At 39.7% G+C, this 27794-nt stretch overlaps 1 protein-coding gene across 1 annotated transcript in view; it reads right to left on the bottom strand.

Moving 5' to 3' along the window:
- Positions 1–6630: 6630 nt before the first annotated feature.
- LAPTM4B (lysosomal protein transmembrane 4 beta) overlaps positions 6631–27794 on the bottom strand; it is a 52514-nt gene continuing 31350 nt past the window's right edge. The window contains exons 7-8 of the mRNA XM_027656972.1: positions 25813–25908; positions 6631–7623 (exon numbers count right to left, since the gene is read on the bottom strand). Of these exons, the coding sequence (XP_027512773.1) occupies positions 7549–7623; positions 25813–25908 (171 nt within the window). The 3' untranslated portion in view covers positions 6631–7548. The remainder of the gene's footprint in view (positions 7624–25812; positions 25909–27794) is intronic.

Genomic DNA, 27794 nt, shown 5'->3' with positions numbered 1-27794 from the left:
ATATGCATTGCAAACTCTGCTTGATTAATTACAGTACAGTGTGGTTTATAAAACCTATAGGTTAGCATTGGATTAGTATTATGTATACATTCCACAGTTCTAATCACAAGGCTGTCAGATACAAACTTTTAAAGTGATTTAAAAATTATGGCTTGATTTCTCTGTAGACTAATAAAGACACTAGTGGTACAACAACATTATGATCTTGTTTAAAAGCACTTCAAACCTTGCGTGTCAATAAATCAAAAGCTGAATTCCTCCACTGACAAAAACCATAAAATTTGTATTGCTCTAACAACCATTTTAATGTATTTATTTCAAAATTTTTTTTTTTATTAGATCTCAATTTTTCTTGTTTGCAACAGAAACTAACAAAATGTCTGTCTAGGCCTTTGAGAAACCTGTCTTGCTTCTGCTTGTCTAACCAGTGCTAAAATTTTTGCTATCTCTAAATATTTTATTACAGTCAATACAGACAAAGGCAGGATAATAAGCAAGAGCTGCAGGAACTACAGTCAAGGGAGACATGAACCTCAAAACACATTCCCATCAAGGAGAGAAGACAATTTCCATCCCAGCACAGGTATCATACCAAATTGAAAAGTAATAAATACCTTAGACCATCATGATTTGTACAAATTCCATCTCAGCTTCTATTCTGATCCAAGTAGTAGTAAAGACTTCAGAACAAACATTGAAACAAAAAATAATTAAAGACGTTGCAAAACACGAGCAGGTGATAAAATGTAGGGTTAGTTTCTCAGCATGAAGTTATGCTCATTTAACTTAGGTTTGTTTTGGTTTTTTTTTGTTTAGGCAAAGGAAATGCAGTAGATCTAATTTGTCTGCATTTCAGAAAGGCATTGCCACAGAGGAAACTTATAATTGAAAAAGGAACTAGCAGAAGGAATGTGAGCTACGTAGGGACCTAGCTCATGGCCAAAAAAGATATGTTAGGTGTATGTAGACATCTCAAACACAATCAGGGATCACATCTTGAAACTTTCACAGCTTGTGACCCTATCTGGTCTCAGAACCCCTGAGACAAAGCTGTATTTCCTCAAACATTTACCTCCCTCCTTTTCTCAGACACCTCTTTTTGTAGCTCATCCTCTGGCTGCTCATGTAAAATGAACTGGTCCTGGCTCCACGGGGACTGTGCTGCCGGTTCAGCCTCTTGTAAAGGGCCACAGATAAGGCAGCTCACATCTAAATGTTGCTGCTCTACAGCTGCACAGTGGCAATTGTGGAACCGTATGTCTTCTATTGCTTGGTGCTAACAAGAGTGCAACAGTTACAGAGGAGTTTTTCCGAGCTTCTCTTTTCCACAGGGAGTCTACTTTTCTAGGCCCCTGGAGTGTTTACAGTGTCTGTTCAGGGTAATGACACATTATCTTTATTTGAACCTTATTTGTTCAAACTACGGTGTCGGAGCTTTTTAACCAGGCTGAAAAACTGAATTGCAAAGAGAGGTAAAAGCAACCAAAGATAGTGATGTATTATGTTGTGCTTTGGGCTTTTTTCCCCCTGACAATTCAGATGATAAATCACCATGGCTAGGCTTCGCGAATGAAGATTTGGGAGATGATAAAAAACCACAAAGAAAATATATATTTGAAACAGAAACCAGCAAGATCTGGAGATGAACATGTGGCCACATACACCTTGAGTAAATATTTGTATTTAAAAGGAAAACATAAACATTAAAAAATCAGCAAACTTAAGTATTTTTTGACAAATAAATCCCCAAAACTACTGTATCAAATAGTCTGGTTCTTTAAAAGCATTTTGAACTTCTATAGTTGCTTTTTCCTCATGAGAAGCAAAGCAGTAGGATCTCACAATAGCAGGAAATTTAAGCTGGCCTGTGCAACTGATATAGCTAATTTCACCCTTGTCTCTAAGGCAACGAGGGACATGAAACTCATTCAATTTTTCTAATGAGGTGATGAGGAAAAGACTTTATAAACTCACAAAATATAAGTATTTGTAACTAACTGCCAGGTTTTGCCTTTGTTCCTTTACTTTCACTGCCTTTGCTGCCCCAGGTGAGTGCATCTGATACTGCCAAGAATGATCACATTCATATAAATAGTATCCATCTCCCAGAGTGTCCCACTAATTTATTGTTTATCCATTGGTCTTAATCTGGTGTACTGGTCATACACAAAACATAATTGTAAAGATAATTGTCTGTCCAGTAACTTTTTCTCCAAAGTACACAGAGGACCCCCCTGTGTACTTTTATTAGAATGGTATCTGTATTTTGAAGAACACCTTGCCCATCCTGGCACTGAATGTTCTCAGAAGATTTGATGCTAAAAGTCTACCCACGTCAGACCTCTGTCTCTAATTGCATGCTTGCCCCAGCTCTCATGAAGGGACCTCAATGGGGAGCTTTGGAGAAGGAAACAGTTTCAATATTACATGGAAAAGATGGAATCTGAAAAAAATAAATATAAACCCCTTCAAAAACCAGAAATATTTAGATACCTGGGGAAAATTTATATTAAAACAGAAGCCTGTTAAAATTATTAGCGGGATGCACTGAGGTATTGTAATGGAGCCCAGGTTCTGGGCTAAAAAACTGTGTGTGGCTCATCTCTGCTATTGCTGGTCATGTTGACCTCAAAGAGCAAACAGAAGTACTCTGAAATGCCTGCAGAGAATCTGCTGTGCTGCAGCTCCCTCTCTCTGAGTAGCTTCACAGCTTCTTTGTCTCTGCTGGCTGGCAAGCTTCTCATGTAAACCAGGTAGCCAGCCCTGCTGCAGCTCTGATTCATCTCCTTGATGTTTATTCAGCTTTCTGAGTGACCCTGTGTCCTCCGCTCAAACCAATTAGTTAAATCCAGCTCTGGCTACAAAGTACAAACATTTCATTACTTTCCAAAAACTCTCCTGCCTGAAAGGTTTGAATAATCTGCAAGAAAGAAAAAACTATTTTACTGCACTGAATGTCACAGAAGTGCTTCATTAAAATAAACTACTGTTGTAATTCATTGTCTAGGGTGTAGTTTTAGAACTGCCTTTTTGCTTTGAAATAACTTCATATTTACTGGCTGGGTGACAATGAGGCTTTCACTCCCATTGCTAGAGTGTCCTCTCTGCTGTAGGTAGATGCAGGCTGCAGGCAGAAGGTCACAGATCTGTCTTCCACACCCTGCTGAGCTATTTAGTTGAAAAACTGGTGACCTTGCAGAACCATTCTGGGTCAAACCCATGGGTGTGGAGACATCATCTACAAATACCAGAGTCTTTCTCTGAAAGAATGCTAATCCTGATTTATCAGAGCCAAGCCTCCCTTTAGATAGCTGTGGCTGCTGTTTTGGATTTCTCAGAGCTGGGAACTGAGATAGTGCTGGAACATCTCTGAAGCAATAGGTACTGAAATTTTGCAAGAAATGCTTTTTTGTGGTATCTGACTGCAGTTTCTGTAGCTAATAGAGACAAATGAGTGGGAAGGATGTAATCTGGCTCCAGAGAAGCAGCATCTAAAGAGAGCAGCCTCTATGGAGAGAACATCTACGAAGAGCAGTCTTTAAAGATATAACTTAGCCCCAGAGGAGCAGCTTGGAGTCTTCTGTCTAACTAGATAGTTTGGCAGGAATTTAACCAATACTTCTTTTGGTTTAGAAATATAAATCTGTAGATGTCTTTGCCTTACAACAAGCAAGAACAAGGCATCATCCACTCCAGTGATATATTGTGAAACAGAGCTGGTCTAACAGCTAATATAACAGGTTACAGGCACAATTATATTTCCTCCAGACCACAGCAGAGGAAAATGAAAGAGCACATAAGCCAACCAACACTGTAGCAGTGAACCCAGCAGTGCAATGGCATCTCTGTGCTGCTTAAAGGACATACACGAACGTTGCCCTCCTATGTTCTGTTCCTGTTGCTGTTCCTCTTTCCATTCTGCCCTTAGCAGTAGCCATATCTTCCATCTTGCACATTCCAAGCATCAGTGTGCAGCCTTGTTGATACTAGCAAAGATTTGTCAAAATTGTCCATGGTGTCCCAAGCTGCTACACTTTGGCCAACAGGGTAGCAGTGAAGAATGCCCTATTATAAAAGCACAGTATTTGGAACTTGTTTGGAATTTGTTGACCAGTTATCATTTCCTCTGCTTCCTTGCCAAGCTTTTCTCTGGCTGTAAATTGATCTGACATGGCCTTTGCTAACATATCAAGTCTGGATTGTTTTTACCAACCAGATGTTTTCCCAAAGTACAGACAGTCTAACACCTAAAATAATGGTTATTAATAATTGTTTTAGAAAATTTAATGTACTTACAAGCATGAGTGCCACACTGTTGGGTCACCACTACAAATTTCTCTTCGCTTTCTCCAATACGATGTATAGATGAGTGTACAATGAAGGGAAACCACATTGTTTAATCAGGAATAAAAGAATCAGGCACAGATGAGTGAATCAGCCTTTGTGCCTTAGCATGTGTAGGATTTGTGAAGCCTGCCATGTCTTGTAACAGATTTTTTTTTTTTTAAAAGGGGCTTCCACAAAAGACCTACTTATATTTCTGATACTATCAAAGTTTAGATTCCTGCTTGCTGGTTTTGGCCCCATATTTATGATGTTCCAACATTCCCTGAAAATGTTTTCTTTCCAATCCTAAATTACTAAAAATTATTAATAAAACCATTATATTAGAGTTTCAGATTTGAAAACAGGAGAGAACTCCAGTACACATGCTCCAAATATCTGGGAGAAAGGAAAAAATGCAAGGAATATTGGAAAAAGCACAGTTAGGAGCAAGCAGTTCCCAAAGCACAGAAACTTAAGAAGCCAAGTTTTTAATGGGTTTCTGTGTCACAGATGACTATTAAAAATGAATTATAGAAAAGCTGTGGTGTGAGTTCCTCAGGATTAGACATGGAAATGGAGAATGAATTCAACATTTGAGGATAAAAAACCTTCAGCTGGAGTTCGTGTCTCTTCACGTAACCCACAGAACTTCTTTTTTCTTTGGGAATGGGGGAATTCATCTCTCATTTCATATCAGGGAAATCCTCTGATATGTCACCAGAACTGAACTTATATTACATTATCTGTTACCTCCTACCCAGTTATTTACCGTGTGTGCAAGAATGCCATGGTTTTGATACCATAACTGTCCTGCCTTCTTTAACTCATATTGGACCAAATCCAAGAGGAGTCCTGGCAGGACACATTGTACTTGCACTTATGCACATATGGGGTGTGTGAAGAAGTCTTGATGCTTTATTAAGACAAGATGAAGTCTAAAGCAAATTCATGTGAATTAGCACAACATTATCCCTATTATGATGTGGAGAAAAAGAAGTCTCAGCTTTCAGTGTAGCTCAGTTTAGCCCTGTTCTGTATCACACACAGATCTAGAAAACTGCCTGCAGTTCTGGACAATGAACTAACACCTTGAATTATCTCTTGGTCTTATTGTGCAATAAATTATAGAATTTACTGTCCTTTTCTCCATTTATACAGTGTGGAGGGAAAGCTGGTGAATGGACTGGTGAGTGGACTGAAAAACTGTTGCTTAGGTCCTCTACAGAGAAAATCCTGCCATGACAGATTGATTGGACAGGATTTTGTGTGTTTGTGTGTGGAAGACCATCAAAAATTATTTCCATAGTCTTGAGGAAACACCCTTTTATTGTAGAGAAGTTTGTATACACAGATGTGATGTATTTACAACTCAAACAGATGACCGTTTGAAATCCTTCACAAATCTGTCAAGAATGAAAGAAAATGAAGCTCAGAAGCCCAGCCAGCCAGCCCAACCCCCAAATTCAGATTAATTCCCAAAGATATCTGTAAAGAGAGTACATGGAGTTATTCAGAAGGAAAAAATAGGACTGTGATAAAGATCAGTGGATGGACTTCAGGACTGGTTCATTCAAATGCATTGCTTAGTTTGATCTCGGAGTAGATGAACCCTGAACTAAAATTCCAAGAAGGAGATGGGGACCTGCCTTTTCCCAGGGATGGGAAGAGACAGGCAGAAAGAGTCTGTCCTTTCCTTCCCTGGCTTCTGCAAAAACAGGTCACAGCTGCAATCTCTGTAAAAAGAAGTTGTCAGTCCTGTGTTCTCCTGGAAAATTCTTTTCCAGAAAAAGGCAGGAAAAGTTCTATATTTCTTCAGTCTGCAGAATGGAGTCAATGCACTGAGGGTTAAAATGGGTGTCCTCCTTAGGAAGGGCATAGACTCATGTGCCAGCCCCTCCAAACTGTGGCTCAGCTCTGCACTGCCCTTTGCCTGGCGCGTTGTGCAATGGCATCATTTTAGCTTCAGCCTGTTCAATCACCCCAAATGCAGAGGAGACAACACAGCGGGAAACAATGAGAGGTAGAGACATACATTCTACTCCCTTTTCCTTTTCAATTAAAAGTAGAACCTTCATCAGCAACAAAAAGTTACATGTGCAGGAGGCACTTCTCTGGAGAAGAAATAAATACCTCACAAAAGCACTCGTGGATGGATGAGTCTCATGACAAAGATTCTCAGCACAAACCAGTTCAGTCATAAAAGAGATCTAAAATCCTCACACTGATGTATATGATAAACATGTAAAACGTATCTGCTAATGCTCCAGGAAGTTACATGCGTAAGTTCCCCACATGTTAGGAACATTTATCTTAGAATCTGCATAATTTAATTTACACTCAGCAGAACATTGCAATATTTACAGGCACATTCCAATGGGGAAAAATTTGCATATTGAGGGCAAAAGTCACAGCTTTGTCACCTAACCATGTGATTTTAAAAGTGGGGATTTTGTGACCTCCAAGTGCTCTTTGTGAAGTTAGTGGAGAGGAAAAAGGTGAGTAGGCAGGAAACGAAAGTTATCAGAATTTGCTAAGAACTCTTTTTTTCTGAAAATTAGAATGGTTACAGGCTGGTACAAAGTGAGTCCATGTAGACCACAGGTTCTGGCTTGTTACACACCACAGAGCACTTTCTCTACCCCCATGTCCCATACTTATCCTTCCCAATTAAATTTGTTTCCCATTAGCCAGGTTGGTGAGAATACTGATTAAGACTCATCCTTCTTGCAATCATCATCCTTTATAGCATCGTAACTTCATAAACTCTTGTAAAACAGGAATGAACGGGAATGTTGCTTTTTTGGACTTGGTCTATATTCTGAAGGTGAAAGTGGGCATCTGAGAAACACATTTGTAATGCTTTGGAATTTTTTCAGATAAAAAAAATAAAGTTACACTGAATCTGACTGAGAATGCAAAGTTCTATGTTCTCTAGCACTGCATGTCAGACACGGTGGAAAAAGCTATTCAGTGACTACTGTAACCTTAGCGCTACCCAGAATTGTTCTGAAACCAGTTCACTAGTTTCTGAAACACTACTGTAGTTGCAGTAAGTTATTAAAACTATCTACAGAATAATAATCATACAATTTAGGTTTCAACATGTCAGCAAAACAGCAATGTATAACCCACAGAGGTTATATCCTGGAAGTGAAATTATCAAACTATTGCTCCAATGTCTGAGAAGTAAAGCTATACTCCCTAGGGACACAGCACTCTCACTTATGCTGACACATAAGGTGGTGGTGGATCTTTAGCAGCTCCATTCACAGGATCATCATATGGTGGCAACAGGACCTGCAGGAAAGGAAAAAAAAGTTTGTATTTTTAAAATAGAAGTCAGATGACAAAATTTACAGAAAAGAAAACCCTTATGGCCTTGTTCCTCCCCCCCACCCCCAAACAAACAAACACCCCTCAAAGAGTAAAATATTAAGTAGGAGCAGAATAGTTAGGAAATGAAACAATATTAGCTTGAAGTTCGTCCTTTTCAATTTGTGTGCTTGTTTTTATTATGAAAACAGGATTTCTTCTCATTTCTTATTAACCCCAGTGACAGCTTGATTTCAGCCATTCACTGCTGGTACCTGAATTTGTAATCTGGCAGTGATAGTAGCTGCTTGTGCTGCAGCTCTCCTCTGTCAAGAGCACTAAACCTTGTATCCTGGAGGAGTGCTCAAACTGCTTAGCCAGAGAGAGAAAAGACTCAAAAACCTCTCTTTCTGAGCCCTCTCTGGAATAGCTAATAATTATTTTGGAGTGGGGAGAAAGAAAGTAAACGGAGAACAAATCTCCAGTTTTGTGCTTCTGGAGTACTCAGCCACGAGAAGGAAGATCTACACTCCCAAAAGTATTTCAGGGAATACTTAAACATCTGATAGCTATTAGGACAGCTTTAATCAGAGATCATCCCCATTCACTGGAGTCCAGGCTGCTTCCTAGGACATGGGAGATGCAAGTTCAGGGCAGAGAATAGATTTGAACCAAGATTTATACTTGCTTAGGCAAGCATGTTTAGTTATCGTGCAATTTTTAATGGCACCAACACTGGCATTAATTAGCTTGCATGCGAAAAGGAAAGGAGCACTTGGTCTGTGAATCCCAGCAAGGACTGTAGATAAAATAGATGTCTGAAAGAAGAATGAGTGTACATTCCCTAAAATATCTCAATACTGTACAAGAATATCACTGAAGTGCACTGTCAGAGTTACTTTATGCAGCTGCAGATCAATTATTCATGATGGAATTTCCAAATTTATCAGCATCGCTTCTTGGTCATTAAAGAGCATGTAAAGCTGATTGTCTAAACACACACAGGGAAAATCCTGACCTCAATAAAGCCAATGGAAGTTTTGCCATGACAGGATTTCACCAGTTCTTACAGACATTGATAACCTGCCTTCTGCAAAGAAACATTCATAGTCATCCCTTTTAGACTTCAACCACAACATACAAAATCAGTAGGAATCTTTCTACAGATTTAAACAGACTTTGGATCAGGCTTTTATGGAATAGTTCCAAGGATGATTCAGATTCTACTCATATGAGTTTCCTCATGTGTTCAAGTACATCTGTGCACGTTTATTAGATTACAGAATGGCTGCCTTGGCATCTTCAGCCTTTAATCAAAAAAGTTTCATTATTTAGAAAAGGAAATTGTAAGAGCCATCATTCCTCATTAATACCATATGTTTGAGCTTGTAAATGCAATATTTTATGCACTACATAATCTAAAAAGCCTTGTATTTGTAAAGCATTTAATAAATTATGTCACCTTTAAAGGGTGCAAGCAGCTTATGGCAGACTACTTATCTAGTGAAATTAGGACAGCACAGAGAACTTTAAATAAATATTGTGATAAAAATCATAAATGTATTTTGCAACCAACCTCAGTAAATCACAGTGCTAAAGCATATAAACTGTAAAAAGCATTACAATTGAAATCCTCTCCCTAGTACTGATCATTAGTTTAATAATAGGGTTTCTAATAAAATCTGCATGTTACTAAAAAAAGCTCTGTTTCCTCAAAAATACTGAAACATGTCCATTAGTTTGTTACAACACAATATAATTAGTAATTAAATATTATCTACGGATTACTCTGAAAATGAATCAAGTTCACTTTGTGAAGGTTCAGCTGTCTCACTGCACTCTTGATGCTAAGCCCCAACCTGCGGTCCATTCCTTTTAGGTTCAGAGTCTGTTTCACCAGGTGTGATAAGAAATGACAGCAGATGCAATCCAAAGAGCTGTCCATCTTTCAGCTTATAAAGATGGGCTGACAAATAAAGGACAATACCTCTCTCCATGTTCTGATCCTCTTTCAGATCAACGTGTCCTAAGACTGCTGTGGTTGCATCACTATTATTACTTGATCATTGAGCTTACTATCATTTGCAGTAGGTCTCCTGGCCCGGAGGATTACTGATATGAGTGATCTTCTCTATTCCTTTCACTCTTTATGAAACAAAATTTGTCCAAGAGAACAGACTCCTGGTGAGGCTTTTACCTCTTGGGAGATAACCACTCTTCTTCACTCTACAGACCCAAAACTCATACATGGGTCAATGGCCCCAAGGACTCTCAGAAGACAATTTCTCACTTACCAACAGTTCAAAAAGACGTGACGGAAGATAGGAATACCTGTAGAGGCCTGGACAGTAAGGAGTTAATGCACTGCTGTGCCTCAAACACTGACGACCAGTCAAGCGGGCAAATTCTAACAGGACTTGCTGGGAAAGGGGGGCTGTATGAAAGTAGGGCAGCACCTTTCTGGAGACAATTTTTCTGTTCAGGTCCATGGTGACCACACAACACACAGCGCAAGCACAAAAGCAGGGTCAAACAGTGGTCATATCCCTAGGGGGGGCAATGGACCACGAGGGATCCCAAAGCATCCCCCAGCTCTTTGGGAACTCTCATGAGAAAACTGCGTGTGCTCCTCAGTGTTGCATTAGACACGAAAAATCCCCTTCCCGGTGAGGATTTAGGCATTCCCAGGCTAACTTAAATGTATGTAGCCTGAAGAACTTTTTGTTTTCCAGGCCCCCACCCCCAACAGATCAAGACTGTGACCATTACTCCAACCACAGACATACAAAGCACAACATTTAAGTCTCATTCCTGGATTCATGGATGGTTATATCTTTCCTTGCCACTATCTGCTCTTATCCTTTCTCTCTCTTTCTTTCTTTTCCTTATATATTTTCTTCGTGGTATTTTTCTACTTTTATACTGAAGAACCAAAAGGGACACATACCTCCTTTCTGCTGCAATTAAACTGTTTAAAAATAAATCTGCCTCACATATACACTGGTCATTGAGTATCATCCCACTCTAATTCACCCCAGGGGATTTATCAAAAGGAACCTCAGTTACCCCTCATCACAGACCGGTCGTAACAATACCTACAGGAGTCCTTTTGGAGAAATCACTGGCTAAATCCTAAGGCATATGGATTTCTATAAAAATATTCAAAGAATGTGGGGTATGAACTGGGGATACTGCTAAAAGGGTTCAGAAGTTTCACAAGAAAATATCTACACTAGAAGGGTAAAAAGTATTTGCCAAATGTCTGGAAAGTTTGGGGTCCCTTACTGCTGGCAAAAGTTATTTGTTTGAACAGTTCTGTCAGCGACAACTTTACAAGGCTTACTCCCTACACATTTTTGTGCTTCAATATTTAAATATCATTCCCTAACATGAACAGGACAGTGATAAAAAATAATCAATGTATAATGAGCAGAATTCAAAATTACTACCTTTGCCCAGCAGTATTTGAGTTAAGCAAAGAAAATATGGACAGAATGTTAAACATAGCTTAAGATGAATAAATGTGACAGACAAGAAGTGGAAGAAAACACTTGGAGTCTGTGGAATACACAGCACCAGCTTGGACATCAAATATCTCACGTCATCAGTATAGTAAAAGCCCTTCAAACTAATTTAACTGCTTTACTTTCAGCCGATGTGGTTTTGTTACTGTTACTTAATCATCTGTCAACTCTAAGTCTAAATAATCAACTTTCAGTTTCCATGACAGACTGAATAACTCTTCAACCACTCTGTAATTATAAATCCCACAACCCTGCCTCTGTAAGACTACCTTTTAATTATTTTTTTTTAAAAAAACCAGAGTTTCAGGCCCTTACTTTCCCTTGATAATTTTTCCATCTTTTCTCAATTAAATCTATTTTGGCAAAAGAGAGAAATATAATAAAACCTGCATTATCTCAGCTTTTATCTGTTTACTGTTAAAATGCCCAACAGTTTACAAAAATCTCAAAGAAAAGATAATTTCATTAGAATTTTAATAATTGAATTTATACCAAAGTAGCTGAGATGAAAATCTGGATCAGAATAGTTTACCCTTCTCTTTTGTTAATTTTAAATTTCAGCATGGCTAATGGAAGCAGATAGGTGCCTTGGAAATAAAACAGCTTAGTTATTCAGGCAGTACATTATGCTCTCCAGACACATAAAACGGAAGCCAGTCACTGAGCCAAAGAGTGAATTCAGAAATTAGAAAAATAGACAGAAACTCACTATTCAGTCTTATCTACAAATCTCATTAGAATGCATGCAGACTAAACTAATTCACAAAGTACAAAAAATATATGCATATTTTAGGTACATGGTATCCTCAAGGCAGAATATCCACTAGGACAACTGACACATTTTGCATCCTAGGCATAACATTTGAGCATTTCCTTGTTTCTTTGTTGTGAATTGAGAAAAATGTATGTTAGTTCCCTGAATGCTCTGGGATTAATGTTTGCAGTGTGTCTGAGATTGTCACCCACAAGTTACTATAAAAAGTAAGTATGAAGGACCCACATTTTTTTGGAACTCAGTGATCCCTATGTGAAGACATTCTGGCTTTTTATCAGTAGACCAGCAAGCAAGTCTGAAAGATTAGATAGTTGCAGGCTTCAGTCCTATAGGATGCCTAAAATACAAAGGACAGAAGCTCCTGACTTCTTTTGCAAGCCCTATAGTTGCATTAATTGTGTTTAAGAACCATGTACCATTTTAACAACATCCTTTAATATGACATTATGCACTCTATTTGTACAGTTGTCTGGTGACAAAAGCATTGCACAGAGACTGTGACCAGAGCTCTAGGGGATCACAAACCAAGAGGGGTGAAACCCACAGCTCCAATCTGCCATGTGAATGCTCCAGACATAAAGTTTTGATTAGTTTCCAGGGACAATTTTTTATCCTCCTGCTGCACAGTAAAGCCAAGTATACAAGAATCTGCAGGGAAAGAAAGAAAATAGGAGAAACTGTGGCTATGCAGCCCCATGCTCAAGTGGAACAGGGAGTCCTGGGTGCTGGGCTTCGTTCCCAATACCATTTAAACATTTTGTGATAAGTAATCTTGTATAATATGCAGAAATAATCCATAATTGACCCATAAGAAATCCTGTTCCTGACTTAGCTAGTGTCATCTGAGTGGTTTGGATAATTGTATTACATAAACATCTCTCTATTACAAAGCACATGATACGGGATGACCTTCTCTGAATAAAATAATCACCAAACAAGTTTGCCAATGGCTGTAACGTATTCATGTAATATAAGCATATGTCATTTCATATTTTTTACATCCTGGTTAATCTGGTTTTGGAGAATAAGTTTTTAAAGGCACTGTTTAGAAATATTGCTAAAAAGAAACATAGACAAATATTTGTATATTAAACAGTTTGTAATTAAATCTTGCTCTAAACATGTTGTCTTGTTTGTTTTTTGGGGGGTATATTGCATAATTTCAATAATCACTTCGCTGATTTCACATTTACTTGAACTTACAGGAAAAAAAATTCTTCAGCATATGTACAAGATTTCTCATATTGCTGCAGTGATTCTTATTAGAACTCAAGCTCTTAGATGACCTCTTTCTAGAGGAGAAAATGTGCTTTGTTCTGTATGAGTAAATTTAAATATTCCACTACTTGATTATTTCTGCATTTTTAAGGGTCTCACCCAAAACTCAGAGAAATGAACTCAACAGAAATCTTTCTGTGTCTTCAGAAAGGTTTGGATCACTTTTTCCCATATTCATTTATATTCTTCACTGGGTGGAACGGTAGAGTTGCCACAACACAGCTTTGAGTTTGAACATTTTGTTTGTTTGAGCATTTTGTTTGTCTGCTATATGAAACATCTGTGAGTTCCCATTACAAAAATCCTTGCTGATGTCTTATGAGAAACAAACATTGTCAGACACAGCTCTAACATACTTTTCTCCAACACCTTCTAGAGATGAGATGCCAAAAAGCTATAGATTTAAAATGTCTGCGGAGAGAACTGATAGTTGTAAGAAGCATTCAGGATGTTTTCACAAAATGTAGCTTTTCAGTAAAAACTCCAGCCCTTTACGCTGAAGGATTCCACATTACATCACAGAGCTGACAGGGACAGGTGACAATAAGCACTTGTGTGGAATTGGGGTCATTACTACTTCAATTTAATCCTGGTCCTGTTGCTGCCCTTTGGAGTTCTGACAAATCATTTGACTTTGCCTTAGAAGGATCTCCCATTTGTAAAACAGGCCTATTATTTGAAGCATCTTAAAGAGACTGGAAAAGTTAAGACAGAGTTAAAACTCTCTTCGATAACACTTGCATATGACTGTACGAGATGGATGCTTAATAGTGGAAATACTTACAAAACAAATATATATTTACAGAAATTTCAGCCTATGCCTGGAAGTGTTTACCCCAAGCTCTTAACCACAGTCTGTATGCACGGCACATCATTCTGCAGAAGTAACCTTTACATTTTAGACACCCAAATCGTTAGGGAAGGCCCATGTGAATATGTGGGGAGGAAAAGAGGAGAGGGCAAAAGAAGCCTTTTCTTCCACACAGCTCACATACAAAGAGTCGGTGGGCTCAGGCCTTACTCTTTGTTTACTTAAAACAGAAGGGAGAGTAACTACAAGGTGAACCGTGGTAGGCAGATGGGGAGTGTATGCTGGAGGAAGTGCTGAGCCATTTAAAAGGCCTGAACCACAAGTATTTCCTTTTCTGGCAGCCTCTGTCCAATGTGTGGCCCCTGGCTTGGTGATGGGACAAACACTGACACAGCTGCAGGCTGAAATACAGTCACCACATGCCTTTCCTAATTCAGGATAAGTTTTCTCCTCTATGCAGAACTAGGCCAATTCATCAGGTTCAGAGACAATTGAACTGAAAGATGAGGTTTTAAGCTGCACGTGCTTGGTTCCACCAGTTGTCTGCTCTGGGTTCATTTCATCTCTGTGATTCCAGCCATGACCAACCATTGACTTGTACCAATCTGATACCACTGTGCAGTTTGGAGACGGTTAAACAGGGTATACAATCACACTGAATAATTTCGTGTTTACGTCCCTTCTGTCCTGTCATTCACCCAGCCAAGAGGAGTGGAATTTCCTCCCACAGCTGCGGTGCTTTGAGGAGCCAGTAACCACAACCTAAACCACGTTCAGCTGCAGTGAAGCAAGCAGCCAGCCCACAAACAGCTCTGGAGGGAAGGCTGCCCACGACCACCTGTCTGGTTCACGACAGTCCCCACAGCCCTCATGTACTACTGGGCTCTGGACCATGCAAATGTTATGAGGATCACCTGGGGAAAACAGAAGATGTCTGTGTGCATACACAGCTATAGCCAGCTGATTGCTTTACTCTGTATGCAGGGAAGGATGAGAATAATTCCCTCTTGGCAATGTTTTCTTGTCAAATTTGGCAATGTGGTTTCCTTCTGAGAAGCCTGAGATTACAAAGGAAAATGTAAAAATTAAGGTGTATTTTTTGCTTAAAAATTTCTGAACTACAGATCTTCACAATTCAAGTTCCATTTTGGAGATTCGAGGCACCAAGTGGCAGCTATTTCCTTTAGTAATTTGTAGGACAGTTAGCTCTGGACTATATGTAAATATCACTGATTATATAAGCAATTTTGTATTTTATTTGAAAGGCCATTTCAAATAAATTTCAAATAAAATTTAAAAAAATTCAAGTCTTTAGTCAAAATAAGCCTATTAATGTAGCACTTGTTTTATTTCCTGTACAAAATTTATTGGAAGTTACTATATATATTGATTTTATTGAGGCAGATCTTCAAAAGTTTCTAATATTTCTCTATGTAGGGAGAGAAGAAGTAGCATTTATGAAGAGTGTCTGAAAAAATGTGTTTTTTCTATAATGGGGTCTCAAGAGTTCATAAAATCATAGAATATACTGAGTTGAAAGGAACCCACAAGTACCACCAAAGCCCAGCTCCTGGCCTTGCACAGGACAGCCCCAAGAGTCACACCATGTGCCTGAGAGTGTTGTCCAAACTCTTCCTGAACTCTGGCAGCCTTGGTGCTATGACCACTTCCCTGGGGAGCCTGTTCCAGTGCCCAACCACCCTTTGGGTGAAGAACCTTTTCTTAATATCCAGCCTAAACCTTCCTTGACACAACTTCAGGCCATTCCCTCGGGTCCTGTCACTGGTCACCACAGAGAAGCCCCTCCTCTTCCCCTCAACAAGGAAGTTGTAACTGCAATGACATCTCCTCTCAGTCTCCTTTTCTACAGGCTGAACAGACCAAATGACTTCAGCTTCTCCTTATACAGCTTTCCCTATAGGCCCTTCACCATCTTCATAGCCCCACTTTGGATGCTCTCTAACAGCTTTTTATCTCTTTTATATTGTGGTACCCAAAACTGCACAGAGAACTCGAGGTGAGGCTGCACCAGTGGGAGAAACGGGAAGTATTAAAACTAAATCCACGCAGACTTCAGTTTTTAACCACTCAACATGAATCGACACTTTATACTGACTGTATGGAAAGACTGACAGGAGAACTGGGAGCTTTCTTCCAGCAGTGAGGAATAATAATAATTCTGTGGTAAGACGCAGTCAGATGTTACATACAAGACAAGCACTGGAGACAGAAGTAGGGATTAGCTTTCATCATGTTACAGTTTAGCACTTGCATGTAGGGACAGCTCTCCTGGATCAGATCAAAGTTCCATCCAGATCACAGTAATTAGTGATGGATGATAAAGAAACACAAGTGCAAGACAGAGTGATGGAAGAAATTAAGAAAGAGCAACGCAAGCACATATAGTTACAACTTGCCCAGAATATTCTCTACACTGCTGGAAATTTGAACGTCAAGGACTTGCTGAATTACTGTTAATTACAGGAATTTTTCTTCCACTGATTCTTCTAGCCTGTATTTGAACCCATGCTGACTTCTAGCACCACAATGTCCTGTGGCAAGCAGTTCTACAGCTCATCTAGATGTTAAATGAAGAAATACCTTCCTTGGTTTGCTATGAAACCTGCCACTAGATATTTCATTGAATATCCCCTAGTTCTTTTGTTGAGTCAGTGAGCAGTTGTTCCTCCTTTACATCCTCTGCCACTCGCGACTTTAAAGACTTCTCTCTTGTTCTGCCCTCCTTCATCCCACTAAGGATCCTTGCTCCCCTGCAGTGCAGTCCACAGTTACTTTCTTCCTACCAAGAAACTCACTTGACAGTTTCCAGTCCAGGCTGAAGAGAGAGCTCCAAGATCAGGTATGTGGAGAAGCATTTCAGTCAGAAGGATGCTGGGGAAGGAGCTGACCTACATTTGCATGAATCTTCCTTCACGCTCAGGGGAGCAACAGGCACTTTCACCCACCTGACCTGGGTTAGACACTCTTCCAGATGAGATCAACTGCCCTTTAGAAGCAATTCTTATAAATAACTGCTTATAAATATCTGCTTCAGAGGTGGCTGTTTACAATGTAAACGGATGCTCTGCTCAAATGAGTCCAGTCAAAGCAACTGTTTCTGATGAAGTCAGAGAGCAATGTTTTAAAAAATAAAGTTCCCATCTTTTTTTCTTTTCCTCCTTCCCTTGTCCCAGATAAAAAAAAAGCCCTGGGTATAGGCCCAAAGCCAAAGCTTCATATCTGAGCCCAAAACATATTTAATTTGAAATGAAAAATGTTTGACTTTGCGTTAGGCACAGATGCTGTTCTGGTTTCACTTGAATGTTTTTGCTTGAAAGATCTGTCCAAAGTGTGCTAGTTAATTACTATTTAAGGATTTCATTATATGTTGTCTGTCAAATAAATCCCAAGAAATCTTCCTCTCAACATGTACAGGAAGTATTTTCATGTTTATATGTATGCATTTCCTTTAGAAACCACACTAGAACGATTACAGACAGAGTAACTGTAAGCAGAATAGCTCAGAGATAATTTATAACTCCATTCAGCAAAGAAGTAGGGCTCAATGCTGCAAAATCATCTGTGCAGTTAGAGCTGGCTTGTTTTTATTTGACAAAACTGCTTGTTTATTCCAAGCCACCAGCTCTCCAAGACACTATTTAAGAAACTTTATATGAGTTTATGAATTTCTGTAATGAAGCAGCACAATGTTTTCAGCACTCCAGATAGAAGAATAAATCTATATATAACTAGGACACAGCCACATTTAGGAACAGGTTGTGATTACCCTTTCATGGGAAGAAAATTGGATTCAGGAAGCTATTGTCTTTTTCCATCATATACAACCTCATAAAAGTCATCCAGAATAATGATGTAATTACTCTCTCCACTCAAAGGCATGGAGGGACAGTCCACCTCAGGTCACAGAAGTATTTCCTACATCTTGGTCAGCCTTGTACTGCTGCATCTCTAGTTGCACCTCATGATTTTGTATAGGCAAAATATATTTAATTTTTCAATTGTTCCTTCATTTTTTTAAAAATAAGCATTTTCTGGATGAGCACATGCTTTCTAGGATATACTTGTCTGCAGGTAAACAGTACTGAACACATTGAAGTATACTTTTATTCTGTGTAACAAATGGTTGGTGTGGTGTCTTGAGTGCAGAAACTGTGACAGAGCACTCCTCTTTTGATGGACTTTTTAATTACTAAACTGCATCTCTTTCTAAGTTTATCTCCTCTTACGATTACACTGCATATCCCACTCAAGACAGAAACCTGGGAATAGGTCACATGAAACAGCCAAATTGTTTAACAGGACTTGTCATCTCCTAAAAGTGTGGTTATCACAGCCATGCTTGCATTACAGACATTGCTGGAAAGGCTTCTGTCTGTATTTATTAAAAAAGCTATTAATGTGAGTAGATGACATCTGTAAAGCACCTATCATCCAGAAACTCCCACAAACTTTTGCCTATCTCCTAAATTTGGTAGATGAATACCCACTCAACCTTGTTCTTTCTAAAGCCGAGTGTCTACCATAGAGTTAATTTAAAGCAGACCTTGCTTTCTCCACTGCTATTTAAGACAGAGGACCAAAACCACAAGTGCTGTGCAGTTTGGAACAGACCGCAGTGGACAGTCTTGTGTCCATAAAGAGTCCCGAGGGATTCTTGGGAAGAGCATAACTGCTCTAAGGGAGCCATTAAAGTGAATTGAAATCAGACTGAAAGTCCACAGGTCACCAAGAGCCATTAATAACTACAGAAAGATGGACCTCTCAATTATTGTCACACCCTCAGCCAAACGGGGGCAGCAGGGTGCTCCTCTGAGACAACACAGCCACCCGCTGAGCCACCACCTGCTGCTGCTCCTGCCTGCCCAGCTGATGGCTGATGGTCCTTTGGCATCTGCACGGTTTTGGGGCTGGGAAAGCTTCAGCAGAGAGGCTTGGGGTGGGAGGGACTCGGATGTGTGAGGAATTGCTCCTCTGCTTGGCAAAGGCCAGGGCTGTGCTGTGCAACAGGATGCGATGAGGAGACAGCAGATGAGGTAGTGCCGGAGCTGCAGGAGGACCACCCCTAGGGGAGCAGCTCTGTAGCAGGGCAGGGCTTCCAGTGCACGCCAACTCTGCGGCTATAAAGCCACGACAGCTAACTGCTGCTGGGACTCTGCCTCTCACACCCTGCTGCCTTTCACTGTTGGAGCAACACCTGCCTGAGCGAATTCTCACCTCCCCCATCTGTTGTTGCACAGTGTAACTATGACTTGAGCTTGACCTGGAAAATTCACACACAGCTCAGCTTAACACCCATATATTCTTGGCAACTGGGATTTAAGTTGTCATTGACTTTTACCGCACTGATATGTATCCTTGGAATTACACTGAAGACTTTGACTTATGTTTTGCTGCCCGAAAAACATCAGCTGTCAGACGGTAATGGATCAACCCTGTTAGGAAAAAAAGCACTAAAGAAAGAAACACTGCTAATTTATAACCACTGTTTTCTCCTACATTGCAACACACACAATTAGTGAATCCAAAAAGATCTGGAAGATTTAAATTACATACCCCCATTTCATGTCTTCTTTTTAATCTAATTATGAACACTGATAACAGATTTGCCTACTTCTATTGCAAATATCTCATGAATTGTCATGTATTAGAAAAGTTCCAGTATGTGGGCTGCAAACAAATACAATTCTTGTATTTAAAATAAAAATGTAGTGGGGAAAATGGATAACCATGTATATTTTGATTTTGTGATTTAACTCGCAAGTAAATTTAATTACTGTAATGACATGTGAAAATGCCTTGGAAATCTTATTTTTAAACTTCAGAAGATATTTGACTGAAATTGACCCTGTTAATAGTCTCTTCCAAACAGTACAGCTGGCTTCTGACTAGCAGCTACCTAATAATAGGTGAGACCTACAGCAAGAAATGTAATTAGCCAATAGCAATAAGGAATAGAGCAAACAGGCAGCATGAAGCAATTCAGACCACAGGGTAGGTTGAACTTAAAAAAAAAAAAAAAATCTTCCATAGACAAAGAAACAGTGGAAGAAAGAGCCGAGTATAGATGATAACATGGAAAGTTAAAAAAAAAAAAAGGAAGAAATAAGAAGGAACAATCTCGTTGCTAAGATTAAAGGTCAGCTGACTAGGGATGTAACTTCTCTGCAAGTAGAATATGAAATGCTAGCTGAATAGCTGAATAGCTGTTTGTTGGCAGACACAGACTGCCATGATACTTTTTTGCAATTTGTAATCAAACAAATGAGGAAGAAGTGCACATATTGCACATGCACACTATCAAGATGTGAATGGTGGCCTCTACATGGAGCTTGAGCCCTCTGAAGATTCACTAACTGAAGTCATTACTCCAGGAATGTTTACAAGTGCAATTCTCCAGAAAAACAGATCCAGTATTTAAACCACAGTCCTGGGTCTCATGTAGACTATTGCATGTGGTTACTAACTAATCACTCCCTTTATTTAAAGCACTGCATAGTTCCACTTGCATCCCTTTTTTTTCTTGCCCCGATTCTTCTTCCTCTTCTCTGTCTCCTATTTTACATGCTTTTCCTCTTGTGGGCTTTATGAGACAGTTTTCTACTAGGGAAGGTCAGGGGTCCTCTGCCTGGACTCACCTGGAGGCCCTGAGAAGGACTTGGAGGGTGAGCCAGGAGGGCTATTCATTTGTGGTGGTGGCTGATTTTAAAGTATCTTCATGATTACTATTCACTGAAAAAAGATATTTGTGATCTAGTGGCCCAGTAACAATGTTATGCATACAAACTGCCACACAAAACCTGCTGCCTGGTGAACACTGACAAGTCTGTAGGATTTTTGTGGAAAATATCTTTAAAGTAGGATTTTCCTCCAAGTTGTCTTCTACTCTGACGTGTACCATCCCCAAACTGGCTCTGTAGTTCAAAATCACATGTCCCAAAGCACCTATGAAAAATAAGACCTCCTGTGCATGGTTTGTTGGTCTCTGGGCTCCATCTCATGCTTCTGTCTGTTTAACTGGCATGAGTCTAAGGGTCCTTCCCTCCATCAATAGCCAAATAAATTACCTTCCACACATGTAGACTAACACAAAGAATGGCTCTTCCAACCTTACCAAAGAATATTCTTCCTCTGCTCAAAGGAATTATCCATCAGAAATGAAAGATCTAACTCTGCACTTCTCAAATAAGTCTCCAATTGCTTTGAGAAAGCGAAAGCAAACAAAAGTGTTGACTGTTTAATTATAGGCTACTTAGTTGAGGTCATGTCCACAGAGGGAATATATCTGCGTTTTTTAAAAAAGCAACTTATTAACCATTGTGGATAAATGTATGCTAGGTAAGATCTATTGAAACGATTTTATAAAGCACATAAAGATCTAAATCCCACTTTGAAGAAAGATTTACGGCTTTACATTTTATCCCCACTGGCAGCATGACTGGAGATGAAACTTCCACTGACTGGCTTCAGTGAGAGTTAAAAATAAACAGAATGAAATCCCCTGGCTAAGAGCACAACAGAATGGCTACTGCTCTGGAGAACAAATGTCTTACTTTGGGTTATCTTTTGCACCTGTACACTGGCAATTTTTCCAAATTGGATGAACATTTCCATGGCACTGCTGTGACAGTTTAAATTGGTGTGGAAAATTAATCTTCATCCATGGTGTATTTGAGTAGCTAGCAAGAAAAAGCAAACCAAGGTTGGGAAAGCGGAAAAAACAATCCTCAGGTTACTGTGGTTCACTGCAGGGGAGCCACATTACTGCCATGCCAAAATCTCCTACATATACCTCCATAAACTGGGAGAGAGAAGTACTGGGAAAACAGAGCAGAGACTCTGCTGTGACTAAGGTATGCAGCTGGATCTGCAGGTCCTGGAGCATATGTGGATCATGTCTTCCCACCATCTGGGGTCAGGCCATTCCCCTGCCCAGCCTCAGCTGGTTCCCCTATGCCATAACAATCTGTCCATGGAGCCAAGCCACGTACATTCATGTGGTGTCAAACTTTGAACAAAGGTCACAGAAGGAGGACTTCTCACCTAATAGGGGCAGCAGGAAAATCCTGTTCACAGTCCGCAATGGAAGGATGTCTGTAAGTTCCAGATGGTACACTTGCAAAAAGGATGGCTTAAACCACTTACACTGAGTGACAAAAATCAGATTATCTCATACCCAATAACAGGTTAGTTACAGTTCAGATCTATGAGCATTATATTTATAAGAACCAGTTTGACTGGGGAGAACTAATTGGAAATTTTTGTGCTGGGAACACCAAAGCAAACACATAGCACGAAGCAATTCAGACTATTATGTGCGTATATATATACATATATATGTATATATGGAATGATGAATTTTAAGACAAATTCCTTCTATAAACAAAGAAGCATCCAGCACTGGGGCTTCCAACATATGAAGGACATGGACCTGTTGAAGCAAGTCTAGAGGAGGGCCACAAAGATGACTGGAGGGCTGGAACACCTCTGCTGTGTCAATTTGGAGAAGCAAAGGCTCCAGGGAGACCTTATAGCACCGTCCAGTAGCTAAATAGGGTCTACAAGAAAGCTGGAGAGGGACTTTTCGCAAGAGCATCTAGTGACAGGACAAAGGGGAATGGCTTTAAACTGAAGGAGGGCAGGTTTAGATTACAGACATCAGAAAGAAATTCTTTACTGTGAGGGTGGTGAGGCACTGGCACAGGCTGCCTAGAGAACCTGTCGACACTCCATCCCTACAAGTGTTAAAGGCCAGGTTGAATGAGGCTTGGAGCAACCTGGTCTACTAGAAGGTGTCCCTGCCCATGGTGGAGGGGGGTTGGAACTAAATGATCTTGAAGCCCCTTCCAATCCAAACCATTCTGTGATTCTATGACATTTAAAACTTTTACTTTAGGTTGTAGCAATTATGCCCAGTCTCATATTTAAGCTTAGATTTTCACTTGCATTTTTACAGATTCTTTTAGCTAATGCTGCTGATAAATATATATAAAAAATATCCCTGAAGATGAGAGCATACCCTGCAGATATGACCTGTTGGAATTCAGTTAGCAGGTTTGATTCTAGAAATAACATACTTATTTCAAAGAAGAGGGCAGAGATTGACTCACATTTTTAAAGAAACCTGTAGTTTATGATTTAAAGGCATGTTGGCATGAAGAAGCCCTGCTGAAAGAAGTTTCCCAGAATTCATAAAAATTAAAACCCCATCATTTTAATACAGAAGTAGACTCCAGTGTTGGTGGAATATTATACATTTAAACAGACAGCAGTGACCTATCACAGCATTTCAAATTTTCATAAGGTTTCCTCATGAGTCCTAAACTCTCAAAGGTTCTTGGCAGTCAACTTTCAAAGTCCTATTCTTCCACTCTTCATTTTGAAACCATTTTTTATCCAGTTGTATTGAGCTTACTTTTTTACAGTCACATGAAGAGACGTTTTTGTTGCTGTTTCTCAATGTAGACAAAAAAATTAATCTTGTTGAATCTGCGATTTTGGGGGGTGAAGGAAGGGAAGAAAATCTTCTGACTCACAGTGGAGTAGGATGAGGATTATCCCTACATACTGTTGTTCCTTGCTGAAGCTCAGCAAAGCGCAGAAGAAAGAAAGAGGCTGCTCAGGAGCACATCAGCTCCTCCATCACGTCACTAAGTGCACTGTGCTGGTGTGTGTCCATGGAGCTTGTCAGGGAAGGATGTGCAAGAGATGGACACAGACTGTGTCACCTAGGGATGAAGGAGCTCATTCTGACTAGAAAGAAGCAGTCAGACGCATTTGAATAAAGCTTGTCTCCACCCCCAATAAATAATTCAAAACCCAGACTGTTAATGACTCTCCTCCCGCCTCCCTGGCTGGACCTGGGAAACTCTTCCAGCAGCATTGCTCCTGAGTCTTTCTGTACTCACAAACGAGAGTTTTTGGGTGATATTCTTGGTTAGCTGATAAATTCCCAAACAGCTCTTTCTACAGGACCTGATCTAATATCATCTGATTGAACTGAGAAAGATGCATCATACCTGAAAGCAACGGATTCTGACCTTTTTCAAATTAAGGAGATGTAAATACTGGGGAAGGAAGAGGAGTCCAATGGTCAAGGCACTAAATAGGAATGCACAGCCTTTCTCAGAACCTGCTTCCATGTAGCTGTCTTGTAAGATCCAGATAAGCAAAATTAAATTAAACACTCAGTGCAACAATATGTCATCTGTGAAAAGGATAAAAGGGCTTCCTTTCCTCACAGAAACACTCACAAGTGCTTTAAAGATGAGGAGGCAGCTCAGAGCACTTTGGTAATTACTAAATATAAAAGTAATGAGAAGAGTCTTGGTAACTAGGCATGTCTAAAAACCAGTCTTTTGCTTTATAAAGGCAGCAGTGAAGCAGATGGTTTTAATGTAACTTTTAAAAAAGTAAGTGTAGTTTCCCAGATAATCCAGCAGACACTCTCCCACTATGGAGCCTGCCAGTTCCGTGGGTTGTAGAGTGAACAATGTTTGAAGCTGAGTTACAACTACTCACAGGCTGAAATAAAGAGCTATCAAAATTATTGCACATAAAACTCCTCATTTTACTCAAAGTAGGTTCCAGTAAAGAAAGTAATAATACATCTTAGCTTTCAATAAATCGTATTTTTATACTTAAATGTCCTGGTTGCCAGCTCTGATCATGGTCTGTAAAACTTCTTACGTTTTTCTTAAAGCTTCAGGTATTGAAGACAAATAACTATGCAGGAGTTACAACTTTCATGTAAAAGCAGTGATAGTTTTCTAAGTCCTTGCAGCTGCACAGGAATCACTCATTCCAATGGTTTACAGTTGATGGTCTAATATTAGTTTGTGGAGACCACCCACAAACAGAAAAACCTGAGGAAGGCAATCCTGAGATTTTACCCAGATGATCCAAAGGATCAAGTTCATGCTGCTCTCATTCTGTTATGTAAGTGATGTAAAGACCCTTTTTCCATGAGCCAGTGGAGTCACCCTGGGGACTGATCTGGCACAGTGCCGGCAGAGTGTAGCTTGGGTGGAACTGAGTGGCTCTATGGTGATACCACTGCAAACAGAACTGGCTCTTTTCTAGAGACTCTTCTTCCTGTATTCCCTCAGTGCCTTCTGCAAAAAGCAAGACGTTGCTTACCAGTCATGTCCTGCACATAGGAATGTCAGCACTAAACTACTGTAAAGTGAACTGATACCTTCCATTCTTTGAGATTAAAATCTGTTTATTAATTTCTCTCCCGTCAATCTTTGTTTCGTTCTGTCTCCTCACCAAACAAACCCCATCATGTGCTGGGAAATAAATCACTGAACTTTTGTTGCCTTTTAGCTCCTCTCCGTGAGTTTTTAAAGCACTACACCAGCTGTTGAGCATCCTAAATCACAGTTTCTACAGATAAATCCAAGTTTCACAGCAGGTGCAAACCATGGCATCCTTGAATCCTAATCATTCCCCCCACTGTCCAGATCACCACATAGCTGGAGAGATCAGACCTGAGGGTCATTCCTGGGGCCATAAGATAAACTGTAGTTTATGATTAACACAGATTCTTTAACAGATTATGTGCATAAGATAAACTTGGTATTTTAACAATAGATGTGATTTGCAACCATTTCAAGCCAGTCTGTTGAATCTCAAGTCCAAACATCACCAATAGACGAGGACTCTTAAAGGAATGAAGGTGCTTAACGAAAGAGTCAGAAATTAATAAAAAATAAAGCCATTAAATGCATAACATTAGACAGATGTTTGCAATGTAACATCCTTACCGCAGTGTCGTTGGTGGTAATGTACACCAACACATCTGAGTTGTTTCTGCCATTAATGTATCGGTAGCAGTTCCACACACAGCTTATCAAGTAACCCTGCAAAGAAAAGGGATTTGTTATTCTGTGCAGAAAATAAACCATAGACTTCTTCTCTTAAAGCATTTCCATTCTTTATAAATATAAATATCAGCTTGGTAGAAGCATAGGACAGTCACTTTTCTGGTTGCAGTAACTATGAGAGCGTGGAGGGGCTCTGTGAGTAATTCAACACCGCTCCTTATACTGATAGAATTGGACTTCTTCAGTCTTGAGAAGAGAAGACACTGGGGAGACCTTACTATGGCCTTTCAATATATAAAAGGAGCTTAAAAGAAAGATGAGGAAAGTTATTTTACCAAGGCCTATAGTGACAGGACAAGAGGCAATGGTTTAAAACTGAAAGAGGATAGATTTAGACAGGACATAAGGAAGAAAGTTTTTACAGTGAGACTGGTGAGACACTGGAACAGCTTGCCCAGAGAAACTGTGGATGCTCCATCCCTGGAACTGTTCAAGGTCAGGTTGGATGAGGCAGTCTCTGTTCATGATAAGGAGGAGTTGGACTAGAAAAACTAAAAGTTCCCTTCCAATCCAAACCATTCTGTGATTATATGGTTCTGTGATTGTGGATACTTGTGTTGCACTACAAGCCACTCCATCTAGGTAGATATACTGCAGTCTAGACCTATCTGAATGACATCTGCTATTCCAGATGTTTAATATTACAGCATACTTAATGCAGACTATGTTTTGAAAATAAACAGTTTATTTGTGCCTGAATATGGCTAAAGTAACATAATTTTGTGTATATAACCTCCATTTTACCTAAATGAGCAAGTCACATATGCTGACTTTCTTTTTTAGACCTCTCTATAGAGATACAGAGAGGGTTGAGTTCAGTCAGACACCTTGTTACTGTGCATGGGATACTGCACATCTGCAGAGGTGAGTTTTACAAGATATAATGAAGGCACGGGTTAGACTCTGACCAAAAAAAGAAGGTGCTACAGACACAGAATGTCTCAGGGACAGTAACAAAAAGTAAACATAAACCATTTTTGGATTAATCCACAGTAAGAATGTTTAAATATCATCAACTGGGGTTTAGTAGCTTTAGAAAGTGGAAGCAAACCCCAGCAAAAAGAGCTCAAGCATGCTGGGGACTGAAGAATCATGAAATTACAGGAAAACTTCCTTGCCCTGTGAGTAGCAAGCCTGGACATTGACTGTGTGATTATACTATATATCACCTCCATTATTTCAATACTCTGTTTCACTTAATCTGACATTAAATCTATGTATTCCATGTGACTGGAATGGTCTGGAGTCTTGCTATTCTTGCCTGACTAGAGAAAATTGCCCATGTAAAAGTTTTCATTGACATCTGAAATGATTTCTGACATTTTAAACATTATTATAAATATTTTTTTCAGTGTAAAGCAAAAAAACCTGTTATTGTAGCAATAAACCTACTGCAAGATCACACAACTTCACTGCTTTTGTTCTTGGAGCTCACTATGCTCTGGGTAGGGCTGCTGTTGTCTCCACCTTTTTTTTTTAACTGGTTGGGCAAAGTGCTCACATCCATCATCTCCTTCACCAGCATGAAATGGTCCAGTTTGGGCAGCAGAGATGAGCAAAGTGACTGGAAGGAAGACAGAAGGCAGAAAAGCGTGCAGGAGCAGGAGTCAGATCCGCAGCATGCTAGTAACAAGGCTGGTGGGACTAAGCAGTTTCCTCCGGAGCTTTGTGGTTCCCATGTGATTACACGACAGCGATAAGGAGAACTATGTGTTTTGATAGTGCCCAACTTGTATTTTCACTTAGTAGGTTCTGCACAGCAATTCTTTCACTAAACTAGTACGTTCAAATTAAACTGCCCGTGTTGACTCCATTTGCATGTGTCTCTCACTGAGTGAGTCATAATTTTGTGACTCAACTTG

Source organism: Corapipo altera, unplaced genomic scaffold (genome assembly GCF_003945725.1).
Source record: "Corapipo altera isolate COAL_440 unplaced genomic scaffold, ASM394572v1 52b, whole genome shotgun sequence".
Classification (NCBI taxonomy): domain Eukaryota; kingdom Metazoa; phylum Chordata; class Aves; order Passeriformes; family Pipridae; genus Corapipo; species Corapipo altera.
Note: the sequence above shows the minus strand (reverse complement) of the source record. Positions and strands in the feature narration are given on the sequence as shown.